Below are 19509 nucleotides of genomic sequence, written 5' to 3'. Positions count from 1 at the left end.
AAAGAGTATGATAATTTCATCGCTATTATGGGATTCCATGATTCGAATTCACAAATCAGTTGTAGTTTCGTTCGAGGCTTATATTCATAGCGACATTTACACACTTCTTATGTTATTTAGACAATATTATAATCATAAGCATGAATAATTAGGCATAATATATCAATTCATAAAAAAAGTATCCTCCCTGAGATGCTACAATTATTTCTGTCACTTCATTCACATTCAGAATATTCATATCCAGTGTTGATATTATCTCGAATACTAGTGCAGTATGGTAGAGCTGCTTAATTTTTGCGGCCATTATTTTCGAACAAGTTCTAGTCCACATACCCTATAACTAAAAAGAGAAAAGACTATTGCGTTTCGTGATAACCGTTTTTTGTGACTCATGACAGATCACCAATCTAATATATATATTGTTCTGTGTTCAACGTTTTTATTTCAATGTCAGTGTTTTGAAATGGCAAGTGTGAATAACGTGCTAGAATCGGTACGGGAGGATGATTTTATCAAATATTTCCTATTTCCCGATATAAATACCAATGACGAAAAGGAGCAAGAAGCGCTTCTTTCCAAAATTTTGGAAAAAGCGAACAAAATCATTGAAAATTTTACCGACAACTATTTATGGCACAAAGACGAGTTCAAATTGTCCCCCAGGACATCGATCTCAAATTCATTAGGTTTTATTGAAAGAAACAAAGGTAAGGTTAATTGCCGATAATTGAGATGAGTCAAATTACAGAGAATGGAGCTATAAGTTTCTATGTGTAATTTGAGACAAGATCAATTCTTTTTATAATAGGTAATCAAGAATTCAGTATTGGATTTTAACTGTAATTTAAATTGGGTTCTCACAGTGATATATTAATTTTCAATTAATGAAAGCAGTTAATTTTCAAAAAATTGTTTTTGAACTCAATGTTTATTTTTTCACAGAGCCTTTGCCACCACATTTATATGGTGTATCCCATTATGGAGACAACATAGAAGATGAATGGTTTATGGTATTTCTCCTACTTCAGCTGACCAAAGAGATGAAAGGGCTAATCGCAAGAGTCTACGATGTTGATGGGGAATTTTTGTTGATTGAAGCTGCTGACTATTTGCCCAGCTGGGCCAATCCAGAAACATGCGAAAACAGGGTAAGAAATCCATTATTTGTGTCAGTTTGAAATAAACATTCAGCTGTTAGATATTGCATTTGTGCTGAATACTTGAATTTCATTAGAAACTTGGAACAATTTTAGACCTTGCCAATTGTATAAAAAATGAAAGGATAGATGCAGGGTTCAATAGAATATTGAGAGTGAGAGAAAATATTAATCAGATAACTGATAAAGTTTTGAACAAGATGAAATTTTAAGACTTTTTTCAGTAAGAAAACATTGACTGATTGAATATCATATGTTTCTGTTTTCACTGGTAAGTACACTTCGGCTGCAGTTATTGGCGAGATCCTACTCATTTCTCTTTTTTTCAAAACTGGCACTATCTCCTTCACAAAGTGGTGGTCAAAATAAACCTACATCATTATTCATCTTTTTTTTCAACAGGTGTATTTATACGATGGAGACATACATCTTATCCCGAACGAAACATCTGAGGACACCGAACTGTCAGTAACATCCGCCCTCTCCGTCATCAGAGAAGATCCAACCAAAACCCTTGCCTCGCCTGACATCCAAAACTGCATCAAAAACAAAATCAGCGGCTATCCTGCTAAAATCCGAGAAAACCTCCACCACGTTACCGTGTATGTTCCGGTGGGCGTGGCCGCCCTCCTAAGGGAGAAACCCAACCTCATAGCGCCCGCGGTGCATTCTTTCTGCAACCGGGACTCTGTTGATTTGAATGTCTGCCGTGCCATGAAGTACTTCCCTCCGGAAAGCAGGGTTAAGAGACGCGTTGCCTTCACTAAGTGCTTGTATGCCATGCTGAAGCACAGCAAGTACGTCCCAGACCGTCGGACGGGTTGGAACTTGCCGCCACAGAGCTCGGGGGAGTTCAAACCGCACAGCTTGGGGGTCAAGGTATTTACTTTTTTTCTGAAAATCCTAACCATTACAGTATCTACTCCAAAGATGTACAACAATAAAATATCAGTTGAATACGAAATGAAAGGTGGAACCGGAAACTGACCGTATAGATATATATAGAAAAACATAGTCAAGAGCAAAAAATCAGAGTAAAAGCTAGTAGAATGATAAAAATATCTACAGTGCTACCATAAAAATAAAAAATAAAAATTCTGAATATCACATTTTCTGAAAAACATTGGTTATATAGAATATAAACAAAATAACATATCTACATGAGTATATAAACGATATATATACACATATACACACATATAATATACATGCATACATACACACACACATATACACATACAAACACAAAAATAATGTATAAAAACACAAATGTGTATAAAATATGATTAAAAGGTATCATTATAAAATTCTTGCAAACTATAACAGGGCCTCTTGATAAGAAAATCCTTTGTTGATTTTCGAAATTCAGTACAGTTTACTATGCATTTCAGGTAGTTAGGAAGATGATTATACATCTTGAGATTATTATACAATATAGAATTTTTAATTAAAGTAGTGTTAGGTATGGGAAGACTTAAATTTAGGGTCTGGTGCACTAAACAAACTGTTTCTAAAATGAATAGAGCATACAGTGATAAAATGTTGTTTGCTACAAACAAAGGCGAGATTCTTGTAATCTCGCCGTCTGTCTCTACAGAGAAATCTTAATGACCTTTTCTGCAGAATAAAAATTGACTCGAGTCGAGTTTGATTACTTACCCCCCAGAAAGGGATCCCATATCTTAGATGTGACTCTACTAATGAATGATAGACAGTTTTAGCTGCAGTTAGTCCTAGTTCGTTAGAAGTTATTTTCACAGCATAACATCCAGATGAAAGTTTTTTGTTAAGTGCGTGATCGGGAAGGTTATTTAAAATTTTTACTGAAATTTCATCAATGCCCGTTGCATTTTTGTTTTTATTTTTTTGCAGTATTTCTCTCAGCTCTAATAAATTTGTGTCTTCAAAATGAAAGTTGTTGGGCATATTTACATTTTTTAAATAATCCATAGGATTTGAAGTGGGAACAAGGGATGAAGTTAGTTTTTGAGCAATTGTGCAGTAAAAATAGGACATCTATTTCTAATAAATCCTATCAATCTATAAATGATTTGCTCAATTTTATTTTTGTTATATTATTCACATATTTCATTTCCATTGTTGTATGTGTAGTTGGCATGTGGGTTTGAGATTCTGGCATCTCAGGCGACACCTTCCGCATCTGTAGAGTCGGATAAAGCCTGGCACAACTACCTCAAGAGCCTGACGGAGCGGGGCTACTTCAGAGGGCTTTTGGAGCACTCGGTAGAGTACAATAACTTACTGAACAAGGCCAAGGAGTACTACGTCGAACACAGAGACAGTATGCGGTACAGCCCTGCGATTGGACAAGAGATTCTCAGGCTGACGAGAGTCCTGGATTGCGACGTCGAACAGTTTCGCAAGGAGGAATCCTGTCTACCAAAGGACGAGGACGAAACCTGGCTGGACATCAGTCCCGAAGAGTTGGACAAGATGCTGCAGGAGAGATACGGGCAGAAGAAGACATTCAGCGTCAATAACAACACTGATCCAGCTTCTTTCACTGAGAAGATATCTTCGTTTTTGAACCACGTGTCGGACTTGGACGGAGCCGAGTTTCCGGACCGAGAAGATGACTCTCCTGTTCGTCCGCCTAGGCGCAAGAACAAAAGCAAGGTGAGTCGGTCATAACTATCTACTTAAGCGCCTTTATTAATCAATTCTTATCATTAGGTGTCCTTCTCCCAAGACACGAAAACCACCCAACAATCGACAAACAACAAGATCAACTTCGACCCTAATTCGTTTGCGTGCGCTGTTCAAAACATCCTCAACTTCGCCATCCCTGAAGACGATTCGTGGGACCTCGACTCGGGTTCAGATATGAGCGAGTATGAAGAAGATAACTACGTCAAGGACCAGTCGTACGAGGAGGTCAAGACGAAGATGCAGCAATATATGGAAGAGATGGACAAGGAGCTCGCCCAGACGACGATTGGCGACAGCTTCGTGAAGAAGAAGAACGGGGATTCGTTTGATGATATCGAGAGTTTCAAGCCGGTCGATATTGACGTGAACGCTTTGAAGAATATCTTGGAGAGTTACAGGGCCCAGCTCGGCGAGGCTGGCCCGTCTAGTAACTTGCTGGGTCCGATGGGGGTCAGCTTGGATGCCAAGGAGGATATGGATATGGCTTGAGGAGCTTTAGAGTGTTTTTCGGGGCTTTACGTACGTCCCCCGATTGTATGAGATGTTGTAACGGTATTGGGTATTATTAGCCAGTTCATGAGATTGCGATAATGAAGTAGTTTTGCCAATTTTCTAAAAGAAAATTATTCAAATAAGAAAAATGATCGTTCTTAATTTATTCATATTCTTAACAATGCTGTTTCTGGTAAAACAATAGAAAATTTTCAGTTTGACAACTTATAATTTATGCAAATCCATAATTTTTGAAATTTTGCTGAGGAAATGACTGGAAAGTAAAATAATATGATCATAGATCGAAGCGTTTATTTAGAAAAATCAAAAGACAATATAAACTCCTAAAACTAAGTTTTAGAGTCCAAATTTTAGGATAGGTATATCAATTGAAAAAGGAGAATGAATGTTTCATAAACTACACCTCATTGTTTGATCTCCACAAACTTTGTTTGAAATTACTATAGATCTTCATCAAGTAACGGCCGAATCAACCAAAAAAAAAGTATAAAACGTTTAATAATGAAATATGAACTTCAGTTTCATATGATGCATGTGAAAACTTCTAATCTTCAGGTGTTTCACTCGTAAGTAGGTTTTGTTAGGCTGGCTAATAATACAACTTCAGGGTATGGAGAAATCCACATGAAAGTAGCTTTATTATACTCCAAAATATATATGATATTAGTTTTTCCGAGTGTATTCCAAACTAAAGTATAAATTATTCATATGAAGGTATTTACTATATTTTGCTTGCATTGAAAATCAGTAGAGAGCATTAGTATGTTTCTGACAGCCTTGTAAGCTATAAGATAAATATTTTTGTGATTATCCTTGATAACTAAGTACATTATTGTATCCGGATTAGATTTATTCGTTCTCGGTGGAACAGACCATATCTCATTTGACAAAAGAGGAGGCATTAAGTGTACGGTCGGCAACTTTATATCAGAGACAATTGGTACAAATTCTAAAATCACTGTCAGTTTGCAGTCAGCTTGACTGTAAGAGTAACCCATCATTATAATACGAAGTGTCTCCCTTTTTTCAAGTAAAATAAGATCCCTTATAATTTTTCCCGACAGTCTTCCAAGTTATAACAGAAAAATTTCATAACTCATTCACCTCCACAAATTTCCTCCTCAGTAACCATTTTTTTATAGTTTTACGAAACAAAATCTTTGGCAATCGAGACTGATTTCAAGTGACTTATTTTATCATTCTCCCATTAAAAAAATATTCTACTTTAGGTCTAGTCTAGTCTTATAACGCATATTATAGGTTTTTTATACGTTTTCGTTGTTTCATTTGTACCAGTGAATTTAATAAATAACACGCAAAAATTTCAAGTGTTTTATTAGTTCTTTACAGATAATACAAAATACATACGCAATAAATGCAGGCGCATCTACGGTCTGAACCATTTTGGAACTTTTTCAGTCGACCTCTCTATTTTCCTTTGACCGTAAGTTGTCGCGGTACTGGTGCTTGCTCCGTCGTTAGCGATGTGACGATAGTTTGAGCCGCTGTTTTCATCGCTCTCAGGGTCATCTTCCACTTCATGACTGATACATGTTCGTGTATACTCATTTCTATAGAAAATATAAAAAAATATTTGTCGGGAATAGTCTGGAACATAGTCATCACCGATGTTTTGTCGGGTAGAAATATCTCACCTCATCTTTGAAGCAGCTAAGCTTGCTACAGAGTTGCTTGTGAATTTATCTTTTAGGTCTCGCTTCAAAAAACTCGATGGTTTCGTTAGAGAATTCATGCCGAAGTGGATCAAAGCACCGGGTAGGAATCCCAGTTGAATTAGTGTTTTGCTCTCCTCCAAAATACATTTTGGGGGTGTGGAATCTAAAAAAAAACATTTCTAAGACTTAAAAAAAGATTGGTCAAAGGTTTTTGAATGTCTTTTCAAATTCAAGATATTAAAAAAAAGTTTCTGGTCCATAGAGATGACGGCTGATAGGTAGAATGATTTTAATCAAAAACTTTGCAATACCAGAACAAAACTCAATACGTTGGTCAAACTGAGCAGATTATAATAACCCATTTTAAGGATCATAGTTTCACATATTGGTTTTTGTAGATTTGGGATACAACAAACTAACACAATAAGCAATACTGGACACTAATTTAATGATTCTTATAATCTAACTTAGTTGTAAGATGTATTTTTAGTTATCTTCTGGTGTTGCTAACTTGATTAGTGAAACGCGTTTTGTTCTAATGTGTTAGGAGTATTTTTATTTGAAAGGACTGAAGTTCTGGAAAAACTTAGTTGGCTTTCAACTTGTTTATTAAATTATAAGAAATGAGAATCTTCTGAAGAAACTAGACCAATGGTTGAAACTGTATGTACTTGTTAAAAACATGGACAACACGCCCAATAAACCTGAAAAATAGCTTCGATCACATTATCACAAATCCTGGATTCAGTTTGACACTGATAATTTGTAAACTTTTCCAAAAATATTTTGTACTGTACGGTCAATGGATCTTTACATATGCTTCAAAAATATGGGCATTCAAAATGAGTCAACAAGTCATGAAAACGACGTGGCTACTGCTTCATATAATAGAAATGTCATATGTTGTAGAAGAAGTGGTATATAAGTGTTCTGTCGCCGTCAAATATTGATGTCGCATGTGTAATTATTTGTGTCTGAAGTGTACAAGTGTTCAGCCGTTAGAGGTCACCTAGAGATTCAATTGCTTTATGACATGTCATTATATACTTATGATGCATTGTTTTGAACCTTTGGTGTAGTAATGAATATTACTGGAGTTCTTTCCCAACACCAAATCGTTATTTTTAACACCTCGACATGTGTTTCGATCACCAAGTGATCATCTTCAAGAGGAAGATTAAACTGTCATTACATCTTCGAAATTTTCTCTTTCTTCATGTGATAAAATAGAAATATTCAAATAGTTTTTGTAAAAAGTAAGAGTTGAAGAAGCAAGTACAATCTTCTGTTGTTCAATCAAATTTTCATCAGAATAATTAACAATGCAGTTCAGGGTAAAACAATAGAAAATTTGTTCTATTGTTTTACCCTATTAGCTTTGTTTATTTTTTAGATTATGAAAGGTCATAAAAATAGTTGTTCACTATGGACAGGAGGAAAATGAGAAGCAACGCCCATAAAAGTTAGAGAAAGAGGGATATGATTTGGATCACTTACACAGATAGAAGTTGCATCCTTGCTCCTCCAGGTATCCCCTAACAAATTCGATAACATCCTTGATTGTCTCGGATGGTTGAAAAATGCCTTGCAGCACAGTCCTGTCCGGAAAGAGGACCCTTATTACAGCCTTCTTGTAACGGTTGAGTTGCTTCAACATTTTTTTGGACTCCTCCAGCTCTCGCATAGCGGATGTCATGAGAGGGGCGTCTGTAGTTTTTTGTCTCTTGATGTCTCTGAGTATTCCCCTGGCATCATTAATAGTCAGATCGAAGAAATTGTCAGGGAGATCTTCGCTGGGAAGCGATTGGGCTGTTTCTAATGAGAAAAGCATAGCGTTTCTTTCATCTAGCTGTGGAAAAAGTAGGGATGATTTTCTGTTATCTATGCTATTGTGAAATTTCTATTTATTTTCGCTCATTAAAAAGTAAAAGTTCATAAACTGAAACCCGGCTATTTATATGGGCATGATGATGTGCAATGTATCACCTTTTGATGAAAAATAAGAGTAAAATTTTATTAAATGAATGAAACTGCTATATCAGTTGAAAATGATTTCAAGCTTAAATTGTATCTTACTGAGCTTTCCAATAACCCAGCCAAGGGTTATTGGAAAATGCAAAGTTTACTGTACTCTATGAAATAAGAGACTTTATCGTCCTTGTAAAGTTGGTTCGTGGAACACAAAAACTACTTAAATGAATTTTCTCGCTACATGAAAACAACCGTTTTCAAATACTCACAAAAATAAACTCCTCCTCAATATTTCGCTCTACATCAGTGCAATTTTCTTGGCAGTTTCCACAATCATCTACCTCCATCAAATCATCTCGACATAAGCATTGATCAGTTTTTTCAGGACCGGCTGCGCTTTCAGCTTGCTCTTCCTTTACATTTATTCTTTTTTCTTCCCTTTTTGGAGAAGTGAACTCCAAATTTTTTCTCTTCTCCCGAGCTAGCTTAAGTAAATCCACATTTGCGTTTTTCTGTATCCTTTCGGGTCTGGTTCCAGGTTCAGTCTTGGGTTCTGCCCGTTCCTCACCACTTCCCTCCCCGGTTGAGTTTTCAATATTCTCATTGTTCTCATTTTCTGCTACCGCCAATGGTTGAAATTTACGCTGATAGGGCTTCTCCTCCACGGGCTTTGAGGGTAAGGGGGCAGCCACGTTGGCCTGTACCTATTGTAAATTGATTTGAAAGAAGCATACGATTAGTTAACGTGAAAATTATTTCTGTCGGGGACAAAAACTTCATTCTGTTTTTATATGGGACTATCAAATTCGAGTCCAAACTTAGGAATATCTTATACAGGGTATCGTCCCTCAACTTTTGAATTAATTTTTTTGTTATTATTGGATGATACCCCAAATTAGGAAATTACCACAATTTAACTTACTCTCCATCTTTTACCATTTGAGAGATCCCCATGCATAGACTCAAATTTAAAAATAAGACTAAGTTCACAACAGTACCTTGAGTTCCTCTGGAGATTTGTTGATTAGTCTCACCATAGCCCTACCGCCTGTTAACCCTAAAGCCCGGAGAGTAACGCTCTCAAGCTCCTTGCCGTACATTTCCCTCCTGGTGTATATCACCACCGGATTTTTATCATCACCAAGGCATTCTGGGCAAAGATGATTCAATATGTGGAGTAACGTATCGCTTGGCAAAAAGTTGCCCATCAAACGAGTGCCGTTCTCTAGATTGACAGCCAGTGTTATTTCAGTTTCGCAACGCAATTTTGTGGCTGGCACTAACTCTAATTGAGCGTTGTTTGGTAAACCGGAGAATCTAAATGTAGTGGTAGTGTCTAATATTTTATTGTGGTGCTTCAGGTCGAATTCTTCCGGCTTTAGCTGTTGTTTACGACATACTTCTTCTAGGACCTAAGAAAACGAATTGCAAGGAATTTTTCATTGGTTTACAATTTTCACAAACCTGTAAAATTGTAGTGTTTGGGGTGCATTTAACGGTTTGTCTCCTCCCGTTCAGAGCTAGGACACATAAACTGCCTCCAGACATGTTTGAGTTTTTTTAATTAGGGTAACGAACAAATAATATCTTTTTTATATTTAGAATTTATTTTACGAAACATGATACGTAAAAAATTTAATAATCTAACCTGAAATATTGAGTTTATAGGGCACAAGCAGTGACGTCATGTCTATGGGTACAAGCCGTTATTGACATGGATTGAACTTGGTGTTTTTCAAAAACTACCTGATCAAATATAGAATATTTTCACTAGTTTAAGCCCATTTTCAATAACAAAACATGGAATGAGCAATCGCCACATCAGAAAAATGTAATTACCCTATTTAGATTTGTTTGATTTTCAATGGCTGATGGTCGTGCATGTCGTGGCCACTTGAAAACGAATTTGGTTATGTCTGTATGTTTACAAAACAAACTTACATTCCTATTTTGATTATCTTTGCATTCAACTCAAAGTCCAGTCGTTTGAAACTGTATTATAGATATGTTTGATTTTGGAGATACTTTAGCTCTGTTTGTCGGAATGGTTATAAGCGCTGTTATCATTTTAGCTTGCCTTGGAGCTTATGCTAGAAAAAAGGCTTTTCTGGATCCAATGTGATTGATTAGAAAGGCAAGTAGGAAATTTAACATAAGGTTTAGTATCAATTAGACTCGTTCCGTTAGAGAAACCTTCAGGGTGAATTCATTAACCCAGTGTCAAGTCGCAAAATGTTGTAAGCAGTTCATTAGTTGTAAATTTTTAGCTGTAAGGAATGAATTGCGGCATATGATTTAAAACTGGTGCATGAGTCCACACTTAAGAGGGAATATAGGTGTAATAACCCAGGTTAATTCATCTCTGTTTCCAATTGCAGATAAGGATCTAACTTAAGGACCCCAAATCAACAGAATATTCCTGAAAATATCAAGACAGTCTACAATATTTTTATTCGTTCAATCTAGATTAGGATGTTCCAGTTGTCGTACCTTCTGAAAATGTTTATTTTCATATCTTTCCTATTGGGAACCGACGAATAGGATGTACATGTAATGTACAATTTCAGAAGCGTAAATTTTTATTTTACATAAATTTTAGTGCAAATCGTTTCTTAGGTTTTTTAAATATATTTTTGAGTATAATTATGTAAATAAACTATAGTTTGAAATATATGTTGCTGTATTCAGATATTGTTTTTCTGTCAACAGTCTGTCTACACAGGTATATTGGCAGGTGCTAGAAATTACAGTATAGAATGTAAGACCTCGTTAAACCAGAACAGATGTCTAATGAATAAACCTATTTTTTAGCATAGGATATTAAGGACTGCTTTGAAGATCTATAGAATAAATGAAAGATAGATCATATCACATCCTTTAGAAAAAATAATCCACTTCAAAGAATTGAGGGATATGCTAAAAAAGGAAAATTCGACCTGCAGAATATTATACTGCAATCTTGTTTTTTTATTTCCAAAAATTCTCTTTGTATTTCCCAGAAACATTTTGTTTATAATGCTGCCATCTATGAGACGGAAGCTTCCACTTCGAGTGTTTAGAGAAAGCTTTTGTTAGATTCACCCATTTTTGTACACTTGTTGATAGATGATGCAACAATCGAAATCTGTTGTAGTGGTCACGCTAGAGATATTACATTATGCAACTTGCCTACAACTCTACTTGAGACTACAGTCAATGTAGTTACTTTACTATTTTCAGTCTTGGCTGAAGATGATTGCTTCAAGTATATTGGTCAAACTAAGTGACCTTTAATGACTAGTGACAAGGAACAAGTTTCATATATTCGGTTTTGAAAAAAATTGAAAGATCCAAAGCAGGAAAGAGGAACAGTCAGGACAAACGTTTTTCCCCAATAATACTTGTTGAAAAATAATTTGTATTTTCTTTATTAGGTAAATGTATAGTACTGGAGTTTTTTCCCAATACCAAATCGTATTTTTAACACCTCGACACGTGTTTCGATCACCGATTAATCATCTTCAAGAGGAAGATCATATGTAAATGTATCACAGCACAGAAAAACAAAGCAATAGTCTCACATTTGTTGAAAATTCACCCCCAAATAAAGAACCGGCACTGTAAATAATAATTTATTGAATATCAAAATAATTACAGATAATACATCCTACCATGCGAAGCAGAAGTTGAAAGAAAATGTGCCCTTATAAAAAATTCTAAAGGAATATAAATATTCATATAAACGAACAAAATTCCAGCAAAAAAGCTTTCTTCAACGAGGCAGGTTCAATAAAAAAAAACTTTACAAAGATGTTAATCAAAATCATGCCATAAGCTGCTCTATCCTCTCAATAAGGTGTGCGTTGTATTCCTCAAAATTGATGGGATCCACTTTCAATACAACCGTTTTCAAACGGCTTTCATCCTAAAAAATAAAAACCAACATAATATATTCCAAAAACTCAATATATGTCCCCTGTCAATACAAGATATGCATAAAACTACTTACATTGTACGTCTCCATCTTGGCCCTGCATTTCAGCACGAACTGTTTGAAATGTGCCTTGTCCGTTATGGCAGAGATCGCTTCCGGATTCTGATCGACCTGCTGTCCCACTTCCTCGGAAGTCATACCTAGAACTTTCTCCACCTCCGAGCTGAACATGCTCACCCACTGGTTTCCACTCCAATCACCGACGTTCATCTTAAACAAAGGAAATAATCGACTTTGATTCAAAAATTCGCAAAATTGAAAGTGGTCCTTCGAGCCGGATCACAGTTGAGACATAGTTAAAACTTGATTCGAAGTACTTACGCTGGCTAGCAAACGCCATTTGAAGTTCGGGAATTCCCTATTACACTTCTCGCAGCGGTACATGCCGTTTTCCAAATCGATGATCTTCTTATTGCAGTCCGATGTGGGGCACGCCTTGTACATTGCGTTCTCTGATCTGATCAACAGAACCGTGCCCATGACTTGGTAGTAGTCTCCTGTGGAAACATGTATTTTTTTACAGACTGAAAATTTGAAAATCCCTACAAATTCTTCAAAGAAATGGTATTATTTGTTATCACTATACGATAAATACCTACAAGAAGTGTATCAACGTTTAAGGAAAACACAAGGACCCGTCTCCCAAAGAAGTCTATAAATTGTGAAGGAATCGGCAGATACTTGATGAAAATCTATAAGTTATTCAGGCAGTTAGAACCTCCCGAACAATTATTCGTCGACTCAAATAATCGATACACTCACCTCTTTCAGCATTCCCCAAGTTCTGGTCCTGCACCTCCTTGAAACTCATCCAGGGAGTGTTGAAGTTTCCCAGTCCGGACCTGGCACTGATATTGTTCGCTTCGAAGCTGCTCCCTTCGCTGTCGTACCATCCTCTGAGACGGTAACACTCCTTCATTTCGGGGTTGACCTTCAGGGTGCTGCTGCTTATCATGGAGATATTCTTACCGCCTCCGAATTCGCCGATTTTCACCGATTTGAGGACAATGACTGGGTTGTTTACCCCGTCGAAGTTTTCCGCATCGGAACCCCACAGAGTCAGAGTGATCTGAACATACATATACTTCATTGTTCAAGAAAATACAATCTTATTGACAAAGCTTGTTGAAAAATCTCATATATATATATATATATATATATATATATATATATATATATATATATATATATATATATATATATATATATGAGGCAAGAACTTGGTATGGTAATGGTAATTCAAGAAAACAGTAAGCAAAACCTTGACATTTGATTATTTCCCCAACAAAGTGGCATTTTCAGGAGATGAAGAAAAATATCCAAGCAAAACTTACCCCTGTTTTAGACTGATCCACCAACAAGACTTCCTTCTTCTTCAACTCCCTACCGGTAGATCTCGCCTGGAAAGTTTGCAATTCTCCAACGCTTTTAGTTACTCCAATCACATCTAAAAATCAAATATTTCAAGTCAGAATACTTCCTCCATGAACCATACACAATAAAAATCTTTAGATCAATGACTCACTAATGCCCGGCGAGGTATTAACATGAAAAAGTGTCTGTAAAACACGAAAATTCATTTTTCAGTGAATTATTTCATCCGTGGCTAACCTCAAAACCCTTCAAGGGTCTCTGAATAGAAAACAGTGGGATACACAAGGTAGTAATTGATGATAGGGTGCCTCGAGGATCCATTTCAGGTTTCAATTACTACTAGGACAGCCTCACAGCCTAATAAGTTATTTTTCGTAACTCACCTATCAACGAATTGACCTCAGCATTCGCTATCTTGTCGATAGTGACGAAATCATACTTAGTAGTGGGAATTGCAGAGTCATCAGCGTCCACGCATTCCTGAATGACTGTTTCGGAAGTCATCGTCATCTCGTAGTCGTTCTTCAACGTGCTGTACTGTTTATTGGCTGGTTTCAACTGGCATTTGCTGATGAAGTATACTTTGTCCACCTGTAACGAGTTTATTTTTCAATAGTGACAACACAGTTCTGAAAGAACATGTAAATTATAAATACTAGATATACAGGGGTGCGCAAAAGTCCGGAATAAAATTAATATCTTTTGGTTTTAAAAGAGTTTTTTCTCATTTCGTGGTAACCGCATGAGTAAAAAAAAATAAAGGGTATGGTCAGATTCAATTTTTTACGAGCTTTTCAATGAGCTCATACACGACATAGGTTTGCATTTGAAAAAAAAAGTTGGGGAGGGTTGCAGCTAAGGGGTTGAAAAAAAATATTTCATTTTATTGCCAAAAAATGCGTACAACGTGATATCAATTGACGTGTTTCAGCGTTTTTTTTCCTAAAATACTGGTTAAAAAGATATTAATTTTATTCCGTACTTTTGCGCACCCCTGTATATGTTATTATAATATCAACTTTAATGTGGATGTTGTATCTTCAAATGACTAGTAAGTCCTTTTTTGAATGTCATTATAGATTCACTTTGTTTTATCTCGAGCGGGAGGTTATTATAACACATGGATCAATAAGTCCCGAGACTAACAATGAAAACAACATTTTTTTTACAAAATTTTTTTTTATTCATCAACATAATCTCCTTTTAGGGTGATACAATGGTTCCAACGCTTTTCCAATTTTTCAATACCATGTTTATAAAAAAATGTATCTTTCGCTTCAAAATAAGTTTCAGTTTCAGCGATGACCTCCTCATTTGAGCCAAATCTTTTTCCCTGGAGCATTTTTTTAAGATCAGCAAAGAGCCAGTAGTCACTGGGGGCTAAATCTGGTGAGTATGGGGGGTGGGGAAGCAGATCAAAGCCCAATTCGTTTAATTTTGCCATTGTTTTCATCGACCTGTGGCAAGGTGCATTGTCTTGGTGAAAAAGGATTTTTTTTCTCTGCATGTGCGGTCGTTTTTTTGCGATTTCCTCCTTCAAACGTACCAGTAAGTCAATATAATAATCACTGTTGATCGATTTACCTTTTTCGAGGTAGTCAATGAAAATCACGCCATGCGCATCCCAAAAAACTGACGCCATCACTTTGCCAGCTGACTGCTGCGTTTTCGGACGTTTCGGACGGCTTTCGCCAGCTGTGCGCCACTCAGATGACTGCCGCTTTGACTCTGGAGTGTAGTGATGTATCCATGTTTCGTCCATGGTCACGTAACGACGCAAAAAATCTTTTTTGTTGCGAGTAAATAGCGATAAACAGCTTTCTGAATCATCGACTCGTTGCTGTTTTTGTTCCATCGAAAGCAATCGCGGCACCCACTTAGAAAAAACCTTTTTCATGCTCAATTTTTCATGAAGGATAGTAAATACACTTCCATATGATATCTGTGTCATCTCAGCAATCTCACGGAGCTTCACTTTACGATCTTTCATTACAATTTTTGTCACTTCACTCACATTTTCCGGTGTAACAGCTTCCACAGGTCTACCCGAGCGTTCTGCGTCATTTGTGTCGGTACGACCACGTTTAAACTCGGCAAACCACCGACAAATCGTTGCTTTTGATGGACAAGAGTCCGGGTAACATTTTTCAATCCATTCTTTCGCTTGCACGGTGTTTTTACCCATTAAAAAACAATGTTTTATCAGAACATGAAACTCGGTTTTTTCCATTTTTTGAACAAACTACAAAACGACTTTACTCTAACCTCGATAACTCAGCTGTTTCTGGTCCGATCGACTTAAAATTTCGACACGTTTCAAGCAAAGGTTAGTACTCTAGAAAGACGTGGTTACTGGTTTACTAAGAGCGCCATCTCTGGGTTAGTCCCCAGAGTAGTCCCCATGTAGTAGTCCGATAGTCCTTTATGGAATAAGGAGTTCATAGACTGTGTAAAGTTCAAACGTGGTACATATAAATTAGAATTTCCCCTAGTGGGGTAATTATGAATTTGGTGATGGAAAACAATAAATTAGTCAAATAAGCCAATCCAGAATTTCCAACATTGTTGTAGTTGGCGTATATCTATTACATCTTAAAATTAGGCGCATGCCTCTATTCTGTAGTTTTTGCAATGTAGGCAAGCAATTTGCATCAAGTTGTGATAGTAAAGTAGCGCAGTAATCAAAATGTGGTTGAATGATTGATTTAAAAACTGTAATGGATGTCTGAAACGGTAAGCAACTGTTTACACGGCCAAAGAAAAATTGTTTCTTAGCAATTTCATTGTGGACATAATTGAAATGTTTTTCATATTCAGTGTTTGATCCACGATGAACCCCAAATATTTGGATTCCTCGACAATTTCAATTTTTTGATTGTAAATATTTATACTTATAGATGTTTTGTCAATTGAATTATGTTTTGTGGTAACTATCATTGCTTTCGTTTTATTGACATTGAGCTTGAGTCTATTAATGTTGAGGAATTCAGATATTCTGATCATAATATCATTAATTTTATTGATAGCTGTTTGTAATTCACTCACTGCAATCAGAGTATCATCTGCAAATAGGCTGATGAATCCACATCCATTAATGTAGTTGATGTCATTAATGTTAAGAACAGAAGCGGGCTCAAGGCACTACCTTGAGGTACACCTTTATTGACACCTTTCACGTTTAGACAGATAGATAGATATCCTTTATTAGTTCTTTGTAATAAAAAACCTTTTCAGGTGTAGAACATGTCAATTACAGTAAACATTCCAGAAGTAGTAGAAAAATCATGAGGCAATATCATTAATATTGGTTAACATTCATATGTAGGGTACAAAAGAGACTAAAATAAATCACAATGCAGATTGATACGACATGAAATATTCAACGCAAACAACATCAGTTTGAATTATCATTGAAGAATTCTTCCAGCGAATAATAAGCTTTGGAGAGAGGCAAAGTTTCAATTTATTCTTCATAATCATAGAAGACACGTTCTGAGAGATTCAGGTACCTTGTTATAAATATTAATGATTGAAAAAGGTATATTTTTTTGAAGATAGGTCAAATGTGTCTTTATATCCAAAAGGTTTTTTTTTTTTTCGTGTGTTGTGAATATGTCCCGTTAATTTTAATCTGTTGAGTTTGACCAGAGAGGTAGCTTTCGAACCGTTCAAGTACTGAACCAGAAATTCCATAATATATGAGTTTTTTTAGTAGGATATTGTCTCAAATGCCCTTTTGAAGCCTAGAAACACTGCCACTATATATTTATTATCATAAACAGCAAGTTTCCATTTGGATATTGAAACTTGTAATGCTGTTTCATATGAGTGTTTAGATCGAAAACCGGATTGGTTCATCATAATCAGTTTATTACTTTCAATGTATCACACAAACGGTTAAGAAAAATAGGAACTATAATTCCCCTCACGTTTCTTTTTGTGAACTATGCAACTTACTTTTCCTCTGCCTTTACATATTTGATAAATTTATGCATGGAATAAGGGATATCTGCCCAATTTTCTAATATGTCCTTATAGGACGAAACTGCAGTATTGTTAGTTACAAAAAAAACTGTATAAAAACACAGGAAGATTTATATCCCGTTTTTCATGATGATCTTTCTCTTACCAAGCAGTAACGGCTACATTCGTCAATTTATTGAAACTGCTGACATACAGAGTTTTACTATCAGAACAAAAATCAATATAAAAGCAATTTTTACCTGTATGTAGTCATAATATTTATCCACCTGATCCCTGAATGCCGTTAACCTGATTTCACCGCTTTCGTCAATCAGATCCATACTAAACAGCTTTCCTTCCCCTCTTGAATTGGACCAAGTACGAATGCTAGATTTGTTGGTGACTCTTGCTTTGATTACCCATCTGAAAAAAGAAAAAATCACTCCCACTCAATCAATCACTCGGGATGATGATTTAATTGGACCATGTGTATTTTTCCAAAGTTGATGATGTAGCTTCCGCAACCGTTTCTCTGGTTGACACAATCGAAAGCTTTTGACAAATAACAGAATACTATTGCAGTCGCCCCACCATTATTCAAGTTGCTGTATGCTTTGTGGAGAAAATTAAATATTGCCTCACTAGTGATTTTGTTTTCCTGATACCCTAATTAATGAGAAGTGTTTATAAGTCTTATTTTGAATAATTTTTCAATCGACTTTGCTAGAGTTGGATGAGAAGATATTGGCCTCAATTTGCTCAAAGATTTAGTTTTGTAATCCCTGATGATGCTAACTCTACTGCAGAAAACAGCGTCAAGAGACAGTTCTTCTGTTCTAGTGTTTGAATAAACCTATTTTATACCAGATGTTCCAGTCCTAGCTATCAAGTTAACATGACAAGTGGCACTAATGACAAATACACAGAGTAGCATCTCAGAAAAAATACATGTGATCCAGTAATTTCTGATAAACTCACTTGTTGTGGTATGGACTCAAGCTGGAAATCGGATGCGTTACAGTATTCTGACTGGTTATGTTTTCGCTAGTGTCCATGGCAACAGTCACATTACTTGCGGAAGGTTTATTTGATGTAGGAGGGTTCTGTTTTGGTGTAGATACAGCTTTAGATGAATCACTTGTTTCGTTGAGAGGGGAAGGCGATCCAATACGCTCGCCAACTACCGATCCTTCGTGAAGAACTGTCATGTCCAGGATCAGCAAGACACGACTAAAACAAATGCTCCGTTTAAAAAAATACAAGTAGAAAATATTTTAATGTTTATTTGGTGGGAAATCCTATGTCTCAAAGAATTGTGTAATTTTTACGTCGAAATAGCAGAAGAAAAAATTGGTTTCAAATGCATTGTATGAAATGAGTAATGAATTTTCAAATCATATAGTATAAAACCTTGTGGCATGCCTCTGACTAGCTGTCTGTACTTTATTGTCTAAGAAAATATATCTTATTGCCAAAGTTATCAAATATGTTCTTACGTTTCTCCTTTTCCAGAGTTATTGATTATGCTGGTAATATACTTATCGATCTTGATTACTGTAAAAGTCTCAAGGCCTGAGGAGCTAACTTTGTCGTTGATTTGAGTGGTCAACATGGCAAAGTTGATGGAGTTTTTTCCATCGGACAGTAACATACGGAATCTTTCTTTATTTCCAGTCCCTGATGTTATTTTTTTGCTTCCCAAAACCTGCATTATAGGGGTAGGAAATTCGCCTCCTCTCATTATTACCTGTTTAAGGAAAGAAAGATGTAACGAAAGCATGACAAGTGCTAAAAAGGTTTACCTCGAGGGATCCTTTAGATAAGTTGTATTTTTCAGCCATTTTTGGGGTTTTTACATGTGAATATTTTAAAAACAACACTTTGTCCACTGTTTTGGAAGTTTTGACAGTTTTGGCGCGATCTGGAAATTTTAACCTTGAAATGTTCTTCTTCTCTAAACATTTGTCGTCAGGTAACGTCAGTGTCAAAGCCAAACTGAAAGAAAGCACAGAAATAGAATAAATATTTATATGTTTATATGTTATATTTATATATTTTATATTTACGTGGAAAATTCTCTCAGTTGGTGACTGTAGAAACATGAATTGAACATCAGGAGTATATAAGTTCAGAAGTAAATGAGTTGATTTGTGACTCTTGTCCAAAACTTCATCCATGATGATAATTACACAATTTTCATGAACTATTATAT

At 36.0% G+C, this 19509-nt stretch overlaps 3 protein-coding genes and 1 long non-coding RNA gene across 4 annotated transcripts; 2 read left to right on the top strand and 2 right to left on the bottom strand.

Moving 5' to 3' along the window:
• Positions 1-424: 424 nt before the first annotated feature.
• Positions 425-5663, top strand: ecd (ecdysoneless cell cycle regulator). The gene is made up of 5 exons (XM_023159375.2): positions 425-707; positions 943-1148; positions 1560-2036; positions 3270-3794; positions 3852-5663. Exons 1-5 carry the CDS (start codon positions 464-466, stop codon positions 4314-4316), a joined length of 1917 nt encoding a protein of 638 aa, XP_023015143.2. The 5' UTR covers positions 425-463; the 3' UTR covers positions 4317-5663.
• Positions 5659-9684, bottom strand: LOC111504698 (tether containing UBX domain for GLUT4). Its single transcript, XM_023159376.2, has 6 exons — positions 9452-9684; positions 8986-9399; positions 8257-8691; positions 7514-7865; positions 5996-6179; positions 5659-5911 (listed from the first exon to the last, which is right to left on the bottom strand). The coding sequence occupies exons 1-6, from the start codon at positions 9533-9535 to the stop codon at positions 5728-5730; spliced, it is 1653 nt and encodes a 550-aa protein (XP_023015144.2). The 5' UTR covers positions 9536-9684; the 3' UTR covers positions 5659-5727.
• Positions 9685-9903: 219 nt separating this feature from the next.
• LOC141482880 (uncharacterized) lies at positions 9904-10660 on the top strand. The gene is made up of 2 exons (XR_012465776.1): positions 9904-10121; positions 10366-10660. It is a non-coding gene; the product is annotated as an uncharacterized lncRNA (long non-coding RNA).
• A 925-nt stretch (positions 10661-11585) lies between these two features.
• On the bottom strand, positions 11586-19254 carry RpA-70 (replication protein A 70). The gene is made up of 10 exons (XM_074176799.1): positions 19100-19254; positions 18794-19044; positions 18276-18527; positions 17558-17720; positions 13718-13925; positions 13295-13407; positions 12723-13029; positions 12282-12457; positions 11976-12170; positions 11586-11891 (listed from the first exon to the last, which is right to left on the bottom strand). The coding sequence occupies exons 1-10, from the start codon at positions 19136-19138 to the stop codon at positions 11790-11792; spliced, it is 1806 nt and encodes a 601-aa protein (XP_074032900.1). The 5' UTR covers positions 19139-19254; the 3' UTR covers positions 11586-11789.
• Between the last annotated feature and the right edge of the window lie 255 nt (positions 19255-19509).

The sequence above is a fragment of the Leptinotarsa decemlineata genome, unplaced genomic scaffold (genome assembly GCF_025532065.1).
Source record: "Leptinotarsa decemlineata unplaced genomic scaffold, Ldec_3_MD MMD2_tig00002082_RagTag_RagTag, whole genome shotgun sequence".
Classification (NCBI taxonomy): Eukaryota; Metazoa; Arthropoda; class Insecta; order Coleoptera; family Chrysomelidae; genus Leptinotarsa; species Leptinotarsa decemlineata.
Note: the sequence above shows the minus strand (reverse complement) of the source record. Positions and strands in the feature narration are given on the sequence as shown.

Bases quoted from the DNA above. Each gene is read 5' to 3' on its own strand.
- LOC111504698 (XM_023159376.2), bottom strand. From the start codon at position 9,535: ATGTCTGGAGGCAGTTTATGTGTCCTAGCTCTGAACGGGAGGAGACAA. The intron at 9,400-9,451 runs GTTTGTGAAAAT...TCGTTTTCTTAG, and splicing joins CAAACACTACAATTTTACAG to GTCCTAGAAGAAGTATGTCG. The intron at 6,180-7,513 runs GTAAGTGATCCA...GTTTTTTTTTAG, and splicing joins AGGATGCAACTTCTATCTGT to ATTCCACACCCCCAAAATGT.
- ecd (XM_023159375.2), top strand. From the start codon at position 464: ATGGCAAGTGTGAATAACGTGCTAGAATCGGTACGGGAGGATGATTTT. The intron at 1,149-1,559 runs GTAAGAAATCCA...TTTTTTCAACAG, and splicing joins CAGAAACATGCGAAAACAGG to GTGTATTTATACGATGGAGA. The intron at 2,037-3,269 runs GTATTTACTTTT...TTGTATGTGTAG, and splicing joins CGCACAGCTTGGGGGTCAAG to TTGGCATGTGGGTTTGAGAT.
- RpA-70 (XM_074176799.1), bottom strand. From the start codon at position 19,138: ATGGCTGAAAAATACAACTTATCTAAAGGATCCCTCGAG. The intron at 19,045-19,099 runs GTAAACCTTTTT...TTCCTTAAACAG, and splicing joins TATCTAAAGGATCCCTCGAG to GTAATAATGAGAGGAGGCGA. The intron at 12,458-12,722 runs GTGAGTGTATCG...ATGTTTCCACAG, and splicing joins CTTGGGGAATGCTGAAAGAG to GAGACTACTACCAAGTCATG.